The sequence below is a fragment of the Mus musculus genome, chromosome 6, assembly GCF_000001635.26.
Source record: "Mus musculus strain C57BL/6J chromosome 6, GRCm38.p6 C57BL/6J".
NCBI lineage: Eukaryota > Metazoa > Chordata > Mammalia > Rodentia > Muridae > Mus > Mus musculus.
Genome location: NC_000072.6, coordinates 29,750,001 through 29,763,893, shown reverse-complemented (window position 1 = coordinate 29,763,893; position 13,893 = coordinate 29,750,001). Strand labels below are relative to the sequence as shown.

General features: G+C 49.3%; 1 protein-coding gene and 1 pseudogene across 2 annotated transcripts in view; both read right to left on the bottom strand.

Moving 5' to 3' along the window:
* Nucleotides 1–2,527: 2,527 nt before the first annotated feature.
* Smo (smoothened, frizzled class receptor) overlaps nt 2,528–13,893 on the bottom strand; it is a 25,870-nt gene continuing 14,504 nt past the window's right edge. Inside the window, exons 1-12 of one of the 2 annotated variants that reach the window (XM_006505106.4) lie at nt 11,240–12,672; nt 10,219–10,424; nt 9,363–9,572; nt 9,030–9,202; nt 8,501–8,720; nt 8,288–8,411; nt 7,021–7,113; nt 6,529–6,637; nt 5,373–5,558; nt 4,880–5,028; nt 4,276–4,410; nt 2,534–4,042 (exon numbers count right to left, since the gene is read on the bottom strand). In XM_006505106.4, the coding sequence (XP_006505169.1) occupies nt 3,609–4,042; nt 4,276–4,410; nt 4,880–5,028; nt 5,373–5,558; nt 6,529–6,637; nt 7,021–7,113; nt 8,288–8,411; nt 8,501–8,720; nt 9,030–9,202; nt 9,363–9,572; nt 10,219–10,365 (1,980 nt within the window). In that variant the 5' untranslated portion in view covers nt 10,366–10,424; nt 11,240–12,672 and the 3' untranslated portion in view covers nt 2,534–3,608. Of the gene's footprint in view, nt 4,043–4,275; nt 4,411–4,879; nt 5,029–5,372; nt 5,559–6,528; nt 6,638–7,020; nt 7,114–8,287; nt 8,412–8,500; nt 8,721–9,029; nt 9,203–9,362; nt 9,573–10,218; nt 10,425–11,239; nt 12,673–13,893 lie in introns of those variants that run through there. The other variant, NM_176996.4, reaches the window with a different exon arrangement.
* Gm13717 lies at nt 12,754–13,722 on the bottom strand (annotated as a pseudogene).

Sequence of the window (13,893 nt, the reverse complement as noted above, 5' to 3'; positions counted from 1 at the left end):
AGGCAGGCATGGAGGTGCCAGCTTGTAATACCAGCTTATCAGAGGCTGAAGCAGAATTGAGAATTAAGGCCAGTGTGCCATACACACAAAACTGCAAGCCAGTCTGAGCTATATAACAAGACCTAAGCCAGGCAGTGATTCATGCCTTAATCTCAGCACTCAGGATCTCTGAGTTTGAGGCCAGCCTGGTACAAAGCAAGTTCTAGGACAGCTAGGGCTACATAGAATAACCATGTCTTGAAAAAAAACCAAAAAACAAGACCTGAGCCCTTGTTTCAAAACAAACAGTAGAAAGAAATCCAAGAAATACAGACTGTTCTTTTTAAAAATCAGAGAACTGACTCCTGGCAGCTGTCCTATGAAAACCACATGACACATGGGCATACACACATGCAAATAAACATAATAAAAATGTTTATATGTGTGCACATGGGTACACATATACCACCTTGAGGACTCTGGGGATCAAACTCAGGTAGTGAAGCCTTTATCTTCTGAGCCATCTGGTTGGTCTTGCCCGGCATCTTTACATGGTTTTCACACTTGCAAGGCAAGTGTTTTATCAGTGAGCTATCTCTCCAGCCCTGGTTGTTTGTCTATTGTTCTTTATGATTTTCCATGTCTTTTCAATTTTTTACACTCAAAGCTCAAGTGGGCAGGGGAATGGTTAGGGCAGTGCAGCCTGCTGTAAGGAAGCTAGGGCCAGGGGCTGGAAAAGCTGTTCAGAGGGCTGGCTGCTCTTCCAGAAGATCTGAGTTCAATTCCTAGCACTTACATAGCAGCCCACAACAGTAACTCCTGATCCAGGGGATTCAACACCCTCACACAGACATCCTTGAAGTCAACATAAAATAAAAAAGAAGCTGGAACCAATAGAAGTAGGAACAGGAAGTCTAAGGTTGAGAGTGTGGTAGGAAAACCCAAGAACCCAGGTAAGGCAGAAGGCAGGGCTGGTGGGGAAGTAGTTCTCAGGACAGCAGGAAGCCAAAATTGGCATCTCTTGAACTTGGAAGTGTTTCCTTAGGAATTGGATTCAAAACTTTTAGAAGAAATGATGATCATTGTTCAGAGTGACTTCTGCCACTCCTACAGAAATCCTGTAAGGTTGCCTGTTTGCCTGGGTGTCGCAACACTGGACATCCAGCTGCAGTTTGAGCCTGCATGCAGATGCACAGAAAACAGAGTTAGGACTGTCCTCTAGTGCCCACAATCTGTCACTGCAACCATACAGGTTCCTCAGCTGTTTGAAGGCCCAGACTGACCTCAGTAGTTTATCCTTTACGTAAGCAATCCTTCTAAGGAAGAAGAAACAGAACGTGGAAAAGAAACAGTTAAATGTTCATGGAAATGAAATGAGGAAAACCGTAGCATTTTTTTTTTAATTTCAGAAAATAGTAACCAACACTGACAAGTGCCGAGGAGGGGGTAGCCTGAGGAAACACAAAATGGAGAAATCTAAGAATGAATTTCCACCAAGCTGCAGAGCCAGGACTTCGCAATCAGAAATACTAGGCCAGTGTGTGCAGCTTTCTGGCTATGGGGTTGTGTGCAAGTCACTTTGCTTTACTTTGCTGAACTTGATTCCATGCAAAGAGCACCATGGTTAGATCCCTGTCACCATGAAACCAGAAGGCCATGCCTGGATGCCAGCATTACCAGTAGCTGAATAGTTTGGAGCAGCCCATTAGGCCTTCTATGCCTCAGTGTCTTGAGGGGTAGAACAGAACCTGGCAGGGCTCTGAGATTGCCTGAGCTGAATTCTGTGGAGAGCTCAGAAGAGTGCCCCGCAAAGCCAGCCCTGGGTGTTAGCTTTCAGTGGTATATCATATCTACAAGTCACCTGGGATAAAACCAGAATTCCATTTCTCCTCTTTCTGGAAAATCTGGCTTGATTAAAACCCTGTTGTCCCCATCACACACACAGCTGAAGAAGGGACTATTCGTCCTAAGCCAGATCAGCACTCCACAGTACCCTCAGGTCTGTGGCTCTCACTGCCTTTTCTCCACAGACCTTGCTACATAATCTAGTCACTTGAATTCAGTTCCCAATCTTCTGCTGGTATTTTAAAGAAGCAAAACCAACAAGCTCTCCTTGTGTTTGAATTCCTTTGACTGCCCAGAAAGGAAGCTGTGGATCAGAATGTACCCGACCTAACATCTCTGGAAGGAGGCAGAGCATGCCACCCTGCAATGGTGAAACCTGGGACTGGCAGTAGCTGTGCCCGTCTGTATACCACCAGGAAAACACTCGCTTCCCATGGCCACTCCAAGGGCATCCTGCATGTCTGTCCTTCATTCTCTTTATGCTTGGAACTTAAGGATACAAAGGTGGCCAACAAGCACCTTTTGTTCATTTACTGCCAAGTAGCCAGAGAGAGCAGCCAGCATATTACGCTGAATCAGCCCTGTATCTGTCAGTCATGACCACACCAGCAAGCTTTCCACTGGTGAAAAAGACCTCAGGAGTTCATGGAAGTTCTGGACCAGGTACATAAGCCAGAGCTGGGGCTGGGGAAAAGAAACACGCATGAGCTTATACAAAAATGTTTTATTTGCTGTTCATATTTCTTCTTCTCATACTGAGCCCCTGACCCAAAACCCAGCCAGCTTCTAAGGCATCCTGTTGTCTGGTTCTTGAATGTGGGGCACTATGAAAATGACTAGACATTGTAAAAAGTGGGAGTCCCCCCGCTCCCACCAGAAACAGAAGTTGGAAGAAGCTTTCTTGCCTGGCTGAAGCTACAGAAGCTTCCCAAGGTGGTCCCTTAAGTCAGAGGGTCCTCCCCACTGGATGGATGTGAGGAAGAAATAACATGTCTTTCAGAGGCCTGGAGCTGAACCAGTAGTCTCTTAAGACAGAGCTCAGAAGTAAGGGGTGTGTGTGTGTGTGTGTGTGTGTGTGTGTGTGTGCATGCCTGTCTGTGTGTGTGAGAGTGTATGTGTGTGTGTGTCTGTGTGTGCTCACTGCAGTTTTAAGGTGCTAACCAGGAAGAGGTTGGCCTAGTGGAACTGAGATGTGAATGTAGGGATAGAACGGGAAAAGAGAGGATGTATTTTGAGCAGGGCCACCTGTGAAGAACAGTTATAGCCCTTATGGGAGTGGTCATTACAACTACCAGGAAGAGGAAAAAGAGAGTCCTGTCCTCTCCTAGACAAAGGACAAATGACACAATAAACACTTTTGGTCTGAGAGTGCCAGAAAAGGGCACTCATTGGCACAGAAAAGGGCAAACAGCCCTCATCTGCCAGACATGGGCTTGGTTACCTCACAGACCACCACAGCCCACTCTGGGTACCATCATCCCTGTCTCTGCCATTCCTGCCCTAGTACAAGCTCTGTCGGAGACTAACACTGCCAGTCAGACTCTGATTGGTGGGCAGAAGCAAGGGTCCTGAAGTGCAGGGTCCTGATTCTGACATGAGGCCTACCAATCGCTGTATTCAACTTGTTTCCATGGCCTGGCTGCTTCTAGCCAGACATACACAGCTCTTCTAGGCAGACACTTGGCCCACAGACTCTGTCAGATGAGACCCAGAGGTGTGCTCTCAGGAAGAGCCATAGAAAGGTGTACATTTGTCTTTCCCATCCTAGGACCTGCCCTGCAGGCTCAGAAGTCCGAGTCTGCATCCAAGATCTCAGCCTCCATTAGGTTAGTGCGGGAATGAATGGATCCCAGCCCCTGGAGGCGGCCCTGAGCCCAGACCCGGGGGGCTGAGGCACCAGGGAGAAATGGATCTTGATGGGGACTAGGCTCTGGGCAGAAGGGGTTGGAGACTAGAGTCCAGGCTCCCTGTCGGCAGGACTCCCCTGTTCCCCAGGCGTTTGCAGCTACCAGGCACTTCTGCCGAGGCAGCTGAGGCAGCCGAGGAACTGCACTGGTGGCAGGAACAGGGGCAGAGTGGTGAAGCTCAGGGGCTGGCCTCAAGGGGCACACCTCCTTCTTCCTCTTCCTCCGCTTTTTCTTCCGGCCCAAACGCTTCTCTAACTCTGGGGAGATCTCTGCCTCAACCAGCCACATGTTGGCTTGTTCTTCTGGTGGCACTGTCAGGGGGACAAAGAGCACAGCTTAGGGCTTTGTTCTGTTCTTTCCACCCTTCCCTCCCAGAATCCCTGTTCTTGGGTTCTGGGACCCGTCCCTCCAGGCTTCCCAAGCCTTGGCATCTCCTTCAGGTCCTCTGGGGCCTTTCCTTCCTTCCCCTAGTTCTACAACCCCATACATTCATTCCAAAGTGTCCACCCACCCCTCCTTCCTGCAGAAGACAGAGCCCTCATACCTGGAGTTGCCACAGGGGTAACGGACACATCCTGGGGCAATATGGCTCCTCTCCGAGCCACCATCTTGGTGACATGCTGAGCCCAGGCAGAGGAGACGTCAGCTGAGGGTTCATTGAGGTCAAAAGCCAAACCCGCTTTGGGGATGAAAGGAAAGAAAGAACAATGACCCCTCCTTATGTAACATGGGTCATCTTTCCTAGCCAGTCCTTCCCACTGCAGCTGGCAGAGAGATTCCACCCTGGAGCCAGTGCCCATTCAAAATCCGAGTGCAGCAGCCTCTGATTCCCAAAAAGTAAAACTTGAGATCATAAGTCTAGGGCCAGCACCCTGACTTACTCTGGCTCAGAAAAGTCACTGGAGATGGCAGAGAAGAAGGAAGAGAGAGCAAAGTCCTCAGAGAACTGCAATACCGTGAACAGGCCGAGGGAGGAAAGGGGGTAGAGGGGAGAGGTGGGGGTCGGGGGGGGCAGTGAGACACGACAAGGCAGAGTGTGAGTGAGTGCCTCATTCCCTAGTTTGTCAAACAGTCCGTGTATCCAGACGGAAACCGGCCTGGTACTGTGGAGGTCAGGTGTCTCCGCAGGACAATACACTGAGGCTCACCAACAGGTCCATCATGGGAGACAGTGTGCATGCTGAAGGAGAGCTCCTGGCCCGGGTTCTGCAGCAGCTCACGCCGCTTAGAGAAGGCCTTGGCGATCATCTTGCTCTTCTTGATTCTCTTGGGCTCATCATCACTGTGCCCAGTCAACCTGAGAACAGAAGGGGTGGGGCTGGCAAGTGCAAGAGCAGCCGCTGCCTTCCAAATCTATCGAAAGACCTGGGATTCTAGGTTTAAGTCCTGAGGAGCTGAGGCCTTCACAGCAACAAAACATGCCCAGAATGCAGGGCTCCTGTGGCTCCTACTTGAAAAGCGCTGGTTCTCACTGTCCCCTAGAGGGCAGTGGTGAGCAGCTAAGCAATTAGCCATCCAGACTTGCTTTTGGCAAACACTGCCCCAGTCTGTTTTGGAAGCATGTAAGACAAAGCCCTCAAGTGAAGACGTGAGGCTGAGGGTAAGAGAGGAAGGACAAGATCAGACAGCTGCTGACCCCACCTGCACCAGGTGCGCCTCCAGATGAGCAGGGTGGCCTTGGTCCAGACCCAGGTGCTCATGGCAATGCCAGTGCCAAACATGGCAAATAGATTGATCTTCTCCACCAGGAGGCTGGGCCGATTCTTGATCTCACAGTCAGGAATGGGCTTCTTGGTAGGCAGCCCGATGGTCACGTTGGCTTGGCATCTATGATGAGGAACGGTCAACAGCTAAGGTATCGGGATCCAGTAAGAAGGCACCCAACATGAATCCATATAGGAGAGAGCTGAGCCCCACTGCGTGATTCTCATGGAGCGGGTGCTGGAGGTGAAACCCACACATACTAGGTTCTACCACTGAGCTGTACCACTAGACCCCAGTGACATACTTTGGAATCATCTAGAGAGCTTTTATAAATCACTGCTGTCTGAGCCTCACATCAAACTTCGGGGACAAGAATCGAGCATCACCGCAGGTAACATCTTCCTAGACTGAAAGGGGGAAACTTAAGAATGAGCCAAAAGCAGTCAGAGATGTGTGTGTGTGTTGTGTGTGTGTGTTGTGTGTGTGTGTGTGTGTGTGTGTGCCACTTATGTCCAGGTGCTTGCAGAGTCCAGGAGAGGGAGAGATCTCTGGAGCTGGAGATACAGGCATTTGGGAGCTACCAGGTGTAGATGCTGAGAACTGACCTTACATCCTATGGCACAGTAACAAGCACTCCTAAAAACAGAGCCATCTCTCCAGCCAGAGTCTCCTTTTAAGGGAAGTTTTAACCATGAGCCCCAGTAGCAGCAGGCATCCTTTTAGCAGTGGAGATGCCACAGGTGCCCTGGTTCACCTTTACTGAGATCCAGAAACACTCAAGCAGAACTGGCAAACTTGACCAGGTTGCTGAGCTGTCCAAGGACCTGCTCCTGTGCATTGACTCAGGGAGAGCCACCGATGGTAGAAGGCACACAGATCACAACATGGGTTGGTTTCTGAACAGTTGCAAACACACAGGACATCCTGCCCAGGGGCGCAGACAGACATGTGGAGTTGAACAGCAATGTAGAAGCTATTCATAGCTGAGGCGGGATGGTGGAACAAGCACTTCACAAGCAGATGCAATGCTGCATTATAGCCGGAGCTCCAGTCCCAACCACGCCCACAGCCAAGCCCGGGGCCCCTCACTCACAGCACATAGTCCCGGAAGCTACGCTCCCACTCAGCCTGGTTGAAGAAGTCATAGAAGTGGCAGCTGAAGGTGATGAGCACAAAGCCAAAGGCCAGGAAGCCAAAAATGCCTGTGGAGTTCAGGGGCGGGATCCGTTACCAGAACAGAGATGGTAGCAGCACCCGGGAGGAGGGCAACTGCGTATGGAATACTGAAGGCAGCTGAGTCCAGGGTGGCTACATCGGGGCTCAGGTCAGAAACTGCATCCTCCAAAATAAATCCAGAGGTGATTTATTATACTATGGGAGGCCACAGGAAGGGCGAGGGGCCTGTGGTAGCGGTCCTGGCACTAACCTGGGTTCTTCCCCTTCTCAGAGGGAGTTGCCTCCTCCACTATCACTATACCTTGGCTCTGTCCCTGAATATTTAACTCTCCACACTGTCTTTCTGCATCCTGGAGGCCCCATCAGGATTCAGTACTGAGATGTCCAGAGTCCCCTGGGCACCACTTACCCAGGCGCAGCATGGTCTCGTTGATCTTGCTGGCTGCCTTCTCACTCAGAAGCCCAGGGTGGTTGCTCTTGATGGAGAACAGAGTCATGACCCCTAAACAGACAGAGAATTGAGACATTAGCAGGACAGAAGACACTCTTCTGGGGTGGGGGGTGCATGGAGGGAGGCCCCATGGCGCTGGATTCCTATGACTAATTACATAAAGCTTGGGGAACCAGAGAATGAGAGAACAGCTATTAGCAAATGTGCTATGGGCTGCGGTAACTGGGACAGAGCCTAGACAACAGTCAAGGACAGAGAGAGGAAACCAGGTCAAAGCTATTCTGATGGTGAAAGCTTGAAACAGAATCAACAATAGTATTGCCCAATAGGAATACATTGTGTGACATATAAAAAAAATCTCAAATTTTCTAGTAGCCACATTAAAAAATTATATAATTTTATTTTATAAACCAAATATATCCCAAATAGAACCACCTCTGCATCCCATACAACAAACTATTAGTGATTAATTTATATTCATATTTTTCTTTCTCTTCTTCATGCTAAGTCTCAAACACATCGTGTTTTTTACACTTAAGCATCTCAGTTTGGCCTAGTTTCAACATCCATGGCTACTGGTTACCGTATGGGAGGCGCAGATGCAAACTATACACCAGAGGCTCAGATGCTCTGCCAGAAAGGCAGGGAAGAAGGCTGAACAGAAGGTTGACAGTTCAGTGGGAGGAAACCAAAACTGACAAAGAAAACCAAGCAAAATGAGCTAGAAACCGAGGCAAATCATGGGCTGGCAGATTGAGACGGGGAAATTAGGGACCAGTAAATCTGTATATGTTATGAAAACTGTTTGTGTATGTTAGGGGTTGGCATGACTTGGAAACCAAGCTCCAAAAATATGACAGTATCTATAAAACTAGTGTGAACAGACATAAGCAATGGCCCCAAGATGCTCCTTGTGGGCCAGCTAGGTGTCCCGGAGCATTCACCATGCAAATACATCCTGACAAGGGCGAAGAAAGAGGGTCTGGAATCTAGCCAAGTTCCCCTCAAAAAAAGCCAAGAACCTTGGTCATGGCTTTGGAGGAAGAGGTACATTTTTCTGTCCTCATAAAAGTGCTGTTCAGCCTACAGGGTCATCTTCTATATTGCACCAAGGTTTAGGTAGATATCAGAGGAAGGCAGTGGAGCTGGAAGCTACCATCCCACTTCCACAGAGTAGGTGCTCAGCACACTATGTTACCTGGCTGGCCCTGGCTGAGTCACTCACCTCTGATGAGGAAGTAGCCTCCCACAATAAGCACCAGGCCAATTGGGGCCAGGACAAAGCCAGCACGGTACCGATAGTTCTTGTAGCCTACAAAACAGATGCCACTCACGGAGTCTCCATCTACCTGTAGCGGAAAGGTGTGGAAGGGATAGTTAGGTATGACCCTTCCCCCAAGCTCACCCCATTCAGGTCCCCAGCCCCCAGCCACTATACCTGAGCCACAGCCAGGATTGCCACCGTGAGGACAAAGGGGAGTGACCACGTGAGCAGGTGGAAATAGGATGTCTTGCCCGAGAGAGGCTGGTAGGTGGTGCCCAGGGCTTTGAAGGAGGTGTGCCAGGCATAGGTGAGGACCACGAACCAGACTACTCCAGCCATCAAGGCATAGTACACAATGACAAAGATGATGACACAGGACAGGGTCTCACTGGAGCTGTGAAGATGTAGGGTGTCACTTGGAGAGTCACTTTGTATCCTTCCTACCAGTCACTGCACCTTGTCCCCAGGTCCTAGTCTACTAAAATGAGGAGGGTCCCCAGGAGTTGGGACACAGGTCGGATTTGAAGAGGCTGCAGGGTACATCATCTCTGGAGAATCACAAGTCTCAACACTGAACACAACAGGGCAATGCTAAATCCTACCCATTATGGCTGCCTTCAAGTCCAACTCCTTCCTTCTAAGGAAAATGTGCATTACAGGCTTTCTCCTCCCACCCTCACCTCTGGGTCCCCAAGATACTTACGTGGGCTCCCCAAATCTCATGGTGCCATCTGCTCGGCAAACAATCTCTCGGCGGGCACCATCCATGAACTGGGCCAGCCAGCCAATGCTGCCCACGAAGAAACACGCATTGACATAGAAGAGAATAACCGCAGGGTAGCGATTGGAGTTCCGCCAGTCAGCCACAAAGGTGGCCTAAAGGGAGAAGCGGCCATGCAGTGAAGTGAGGGTCTGTTCTGCTGCAGATGCCTCGATCTGAACCCAAGCCCCCCTCATAAGCTTCTGTGGGTCCCCTACCAAGTCCCTGCTCCTTGGGCTGTCAATCCTATACCCTTGTCCATAAAGCACTGCTCACCAGTGTGAAGAGCGTGCAGAGACCAGTGACCGCCCCGAAGGCTGCGATGTAGCTGTGCATGTCCTGGTGCTCGGCCTCGGTGAACAGCGGGTTCTGACACTGAATCCCACAGCCCTCCACGTCCTCATACCAGCTCTTGGGGTTGTCTGTTCGCACCAAGGGTGCTTCACATTGGCCTGAGCTGTTGAACTTGATGTTTTGTACCTCGTTCTGACACGGGGAAGGAAAAAGAAAATACCACGGGGAGAGATTAAATCAGGGTTAAGGGGGTCTGGGAAACTGGGCAAGAGCAGATACACTGACTGGAGGCCCACTGCTGCTCAATGGCTCTATATCCTTGGACAAATTATTTGACTATTTCATTTTTCTCATCTGAGAGAGTAGCCCCTACCTCATAGGGCGTAAGGATTCGATTAATAAAAGGACTAAAGTTCTCATAATGGTATTTGTATGTAGTAAATGATAATTAGTATCACTATCATTCTGTTATCCCTATAGATGTCCTCTTCCAACCCACACTGCCTTGCACCCCTCTGTCTTCCTGCTTCTAGTGCTTCGTGTGTATATGCTCTGACTTCTCTACATGTGACAGAAATCTCTCAAGACAGGCTCCTGTCACTCACAACCCTAAAAGCAAGCATTTGAAAACTGCTTGACAACCATGCTCCATCAGGTCAACAGAGAAGCCTCCACAGAGACCCAGACTGTGGGTTACAGCTTGGATGCATGCTTTGTTGGCCCTGTGTCTGCAGACGCAGGGTCTCCTAGGAGAGACACCTCTGGCTCCCCAGCATCCAGTACAGTGCTGCTCTTTTCCAAGGCTAGACGACCCTCTCTTGCCCCACAGGGCACTTACTGGGCAGCCTTCAGGGAAGTGGTCCGGTGTGCAACGCAGAAAGTCAGGCCACCCTCGCTCCCGCTCCACAATGGCACAGGGGCCTCGGGTGGCCTGGCAGAGGGTACGGCTGGGCAACTCCACTCGGTCATTCTCACACTTGGGCATGTAGACAGCACACAGCAGGGGCTGGATCACTGCCCAGCAGCGGGGGGCATTCCGGAGGCCTGTGAAGTGGTGATAGAATGGGACATCGTGGCAAAGACCCCTCCTCACTTACCCACTGATACAGTTGTAACCCCTGCCCCTAAGCCTTTGTCATACCATTTCTGGACAGGACAGCCTTTGTGCTAAGGGTTGCCTTATGCATTACAGGACACTTAGCACCACAAGACTCTGCTCTCTAAATACCAACAGAATCCCAAAGTCATTGTGACAACCAAAAATATGCACCCCCAACTCCAGGGATGTCAACTAAAAGAGGGCTGAAAGGGGAGATTGTAGTCTAGCTCTTTCAAACATAATTTTGTGATATTTCTATATTTTATTTTATGTGAGGATGTTTTGTCTGCACATATATACCATGTATATGTCTGCTGTCCTCAGAGGTCAGCGAGGGTATTGGATCCCCTGGAAATGGAGCTACAGATGGTTGTGAGCTGCCATGTGGGTGGTGGGATTCAAACAGGGTCCTCAGCAGTAAGTGCTCTTAACTGCTGAGCCATCTCTCCAGCCCCACACTGTCTAGTTCTTGGTCAGAGGTTGGTTACATGAGTGCTTTCACTTTGTACAAGTCAAACTTGTGGTTCCTTCACTAATGTGCACCCCTATACTAGTTCAGTTAACATTCTTAAAAACAGCTGCCACTTTTGAATGCCCTGCCTCTGACTGAGACTCTCAGGTTGGGATTGTCTCTTCAGGGTGTTTTCTAAACCCTTCTATGGGCCTCTCTCTTCTAATGTAGAAGGGTTGTGGGACCCATTCACCAGAACCAAGAGATGTTTCCCCATGCCCAGCCCCAAGAGCCCTTTGTCACTCTTACCAAGCTGAGGCAGAGAGAGAAGAGGTGGGGGCTTAAGAAGAGGTGCTCAGAGGAGCCGGGAACTCGAGAGCCAGAGGAGGAAACAGGTCAGATGGAGAGAAACAGAGGAGGCTCTGTCCAGTGCAGAGGGAGGAAAGATGCTGTCAGCACAGAAACACAGTCGTCTCCCCAAGCCCCAACCCAGCCTAGGTCTCGACTTGCTCACCCCAGGAGCCCAGAGTGCTCTGCTTTCTGCCCACATGGCCCCCCTAAAATCACCTCTACTTTGGGAACACCAGCACTCCAGGAGAATCTTCTGAGGAAGTGAGAGCCATTTTGCATAACTGTGCCTCCGACTAGGGGCAGGTCACCACTCTTTCGGTGGAGAGTTCACAATACAGTACAGGGGTAAGGAGTATGGACACTGTGATTAGTCTGCCTGGTCCACCATACCCTGGCAGCGTGGTCTTGAACAAAGTACATTATCTCTAGCCTCAGTCTCCTCGCCTGTAAAATGGAGACGACAGATCTACCTTGTGCAACCCTGCGCAGAGTGAGAAATGGTACAGTCTATGTGTTTGGCACAGCACCTATCAGGTACTATGTCCTTGAGAGGGACTAGCTGTTCTCATTACCAGTCCGAGACTAGTCTTAGGCTTCACAGCTCCAAGAATACTCCAAGGTTCCAAGAGTCCCTGCCAGTTATGAAGCAATGTCCTCAGGAAACAGCATCTCCTCTGGTCCAAGTCACCATCACTTGGGAACCTCAATCACCTAGAGGGAGGACCCAGTCCTGGAAATTCTGAGCTGGTAGGTTTAAGTGGGAGGCCATTGTGAGAGGGCTGTGTAATGTGTCTTGACTTGTAAGGAGGACATGTCCCCACTAACACATCATGAAGTAAAGGCAGCCTAAGAAGCAAATGTGTTCAGAACTACTAAGCAGTCAGATTTAACAACCCAGTATGCTGTGTGGAACATGTTGGCTACTTCCCCATGTGATCAAAGGACTGAGTGGGAGCTGTGGCTGATGGCTGCTACCCAGCATCTAGAGAAAAAAAAATTAGAACTCATATTGCTGGTCTGGGAGAGGATCCAAATGTAAAAGTAGTGGCTTGATTTCTATCTAATGCAAAAAAGAATTAAGTTAAGACAAGAAAATCGTTTAAGTCAAACCACTATAAATTGGGGGGTGTCTGCTTAAGTGCAGATGAGGAGCCAGTGCAATGGCTCAGTAGTAAAGGAGCTGGGCCACTCCAACTGACAAGCTGAGACTCAGTTCTGGGTGAGAGGGCAGAACCAACTCCCTTAAGTTGTCATCTGATTGCCACATGTCCACCATGGCACATGAAACACATGCACACATTCAAACACACACACACACACACACACACACAAATAAGTGCAATAAAATTTTGTTTTAAAAGAAGATGGAACTAGTCTCCGTCTTGAATATGGTGACTAGTTAGTTACACAATACTATACTTTTACTTTTTTTAAATTCTTTTTTTTGGGGGGGGGGATCAGTCTTGCAATTTATTGTCGTTGTCATCTCAGGCCTTGACTGCATACTTGCGCAGTGGGTACAGCCACTCCTTTCGCTGCTGCTGCTTGGTCTTCAGCTTCTCTTTGTGCTTGGTGAGCCGGCAGCCATGGCTCTAGTCTTCTTGGGTCGCAGGTCCAGGGGCTTGTATTTCTTGCCCTTGTAGAATTTCCTGAGGTTTTCTCTTTGAGTTTCGTTAATGACAGTGAGGACTCGGGTGATGGATTTGCATACAACTCGCATCTTGGAGAGTTTGGACATGGCACAGTCTGTCACTTAGGCAAAGTGAAGCTGGGACAATTCCACCTTCATATCGTCCAGTTGTTTCAACAGTTCCTCCTTGCCGAGCAGGTCCCAAGCCTTAATCTTGGCTATTGCTAAAGAGGCCATTGCTGAGGCCACCTAGTTCCCTTTTTTTTTAATTCTTTAATCTTTTTTTTTTTTATAGTCCAGTCTTTATCCCCATCCCAGCCCTCCGCCCTCTGACTGTTCCACATTCCATACCTCCCCCCACCCCGTACTATACTTTTTATAAAAAAGGTTTTAATAACATACAACTCTACGCTTTTGTCCAAATTCACAAAACTATACAAAAAAAGGGAGCATGGTGCCGGGGATTTAGCTCAAGTGTCCCAGTGCTTGCCCAGCTCAGATGAATCCTGTTTGATCTTCAGCACCACACGAACCTGGCCTGCAGTGCCCGTCTGGAAGAGGGAGGCTGATGACAAGAAGTTCAGGCTCATTCTGGACAATAATACATAGAAAGTTCAAGGTTACACTTGGATATATGAGACCTTGCCTCAGAGTGAGGAAGGTAGAACTTATTGAATGTTTATTACATAATACATTTAAAATACACAGGGAGATGGGCTGGTGAGGTAGCTCATCGGGTAAGAGCACTGACTGCTCTTCTGAAGGTCCTGAGTTCAAATCCCAGCAACCACATGGTGGCTCACAACCACCCGTACTGAGATTTGACGCCCTCTTCTGGCGTGTCTGAAGACAGCTACAGTGTACTTACATATAATAATAAATAAATCTTTGGGCCGAAGCAAGTGGAATTGATTGATTGGAGTGAGCAGAGGTCCTAAAAATTCAATTCCCAACAACCACATGAAGGCTCACAACCATCTGT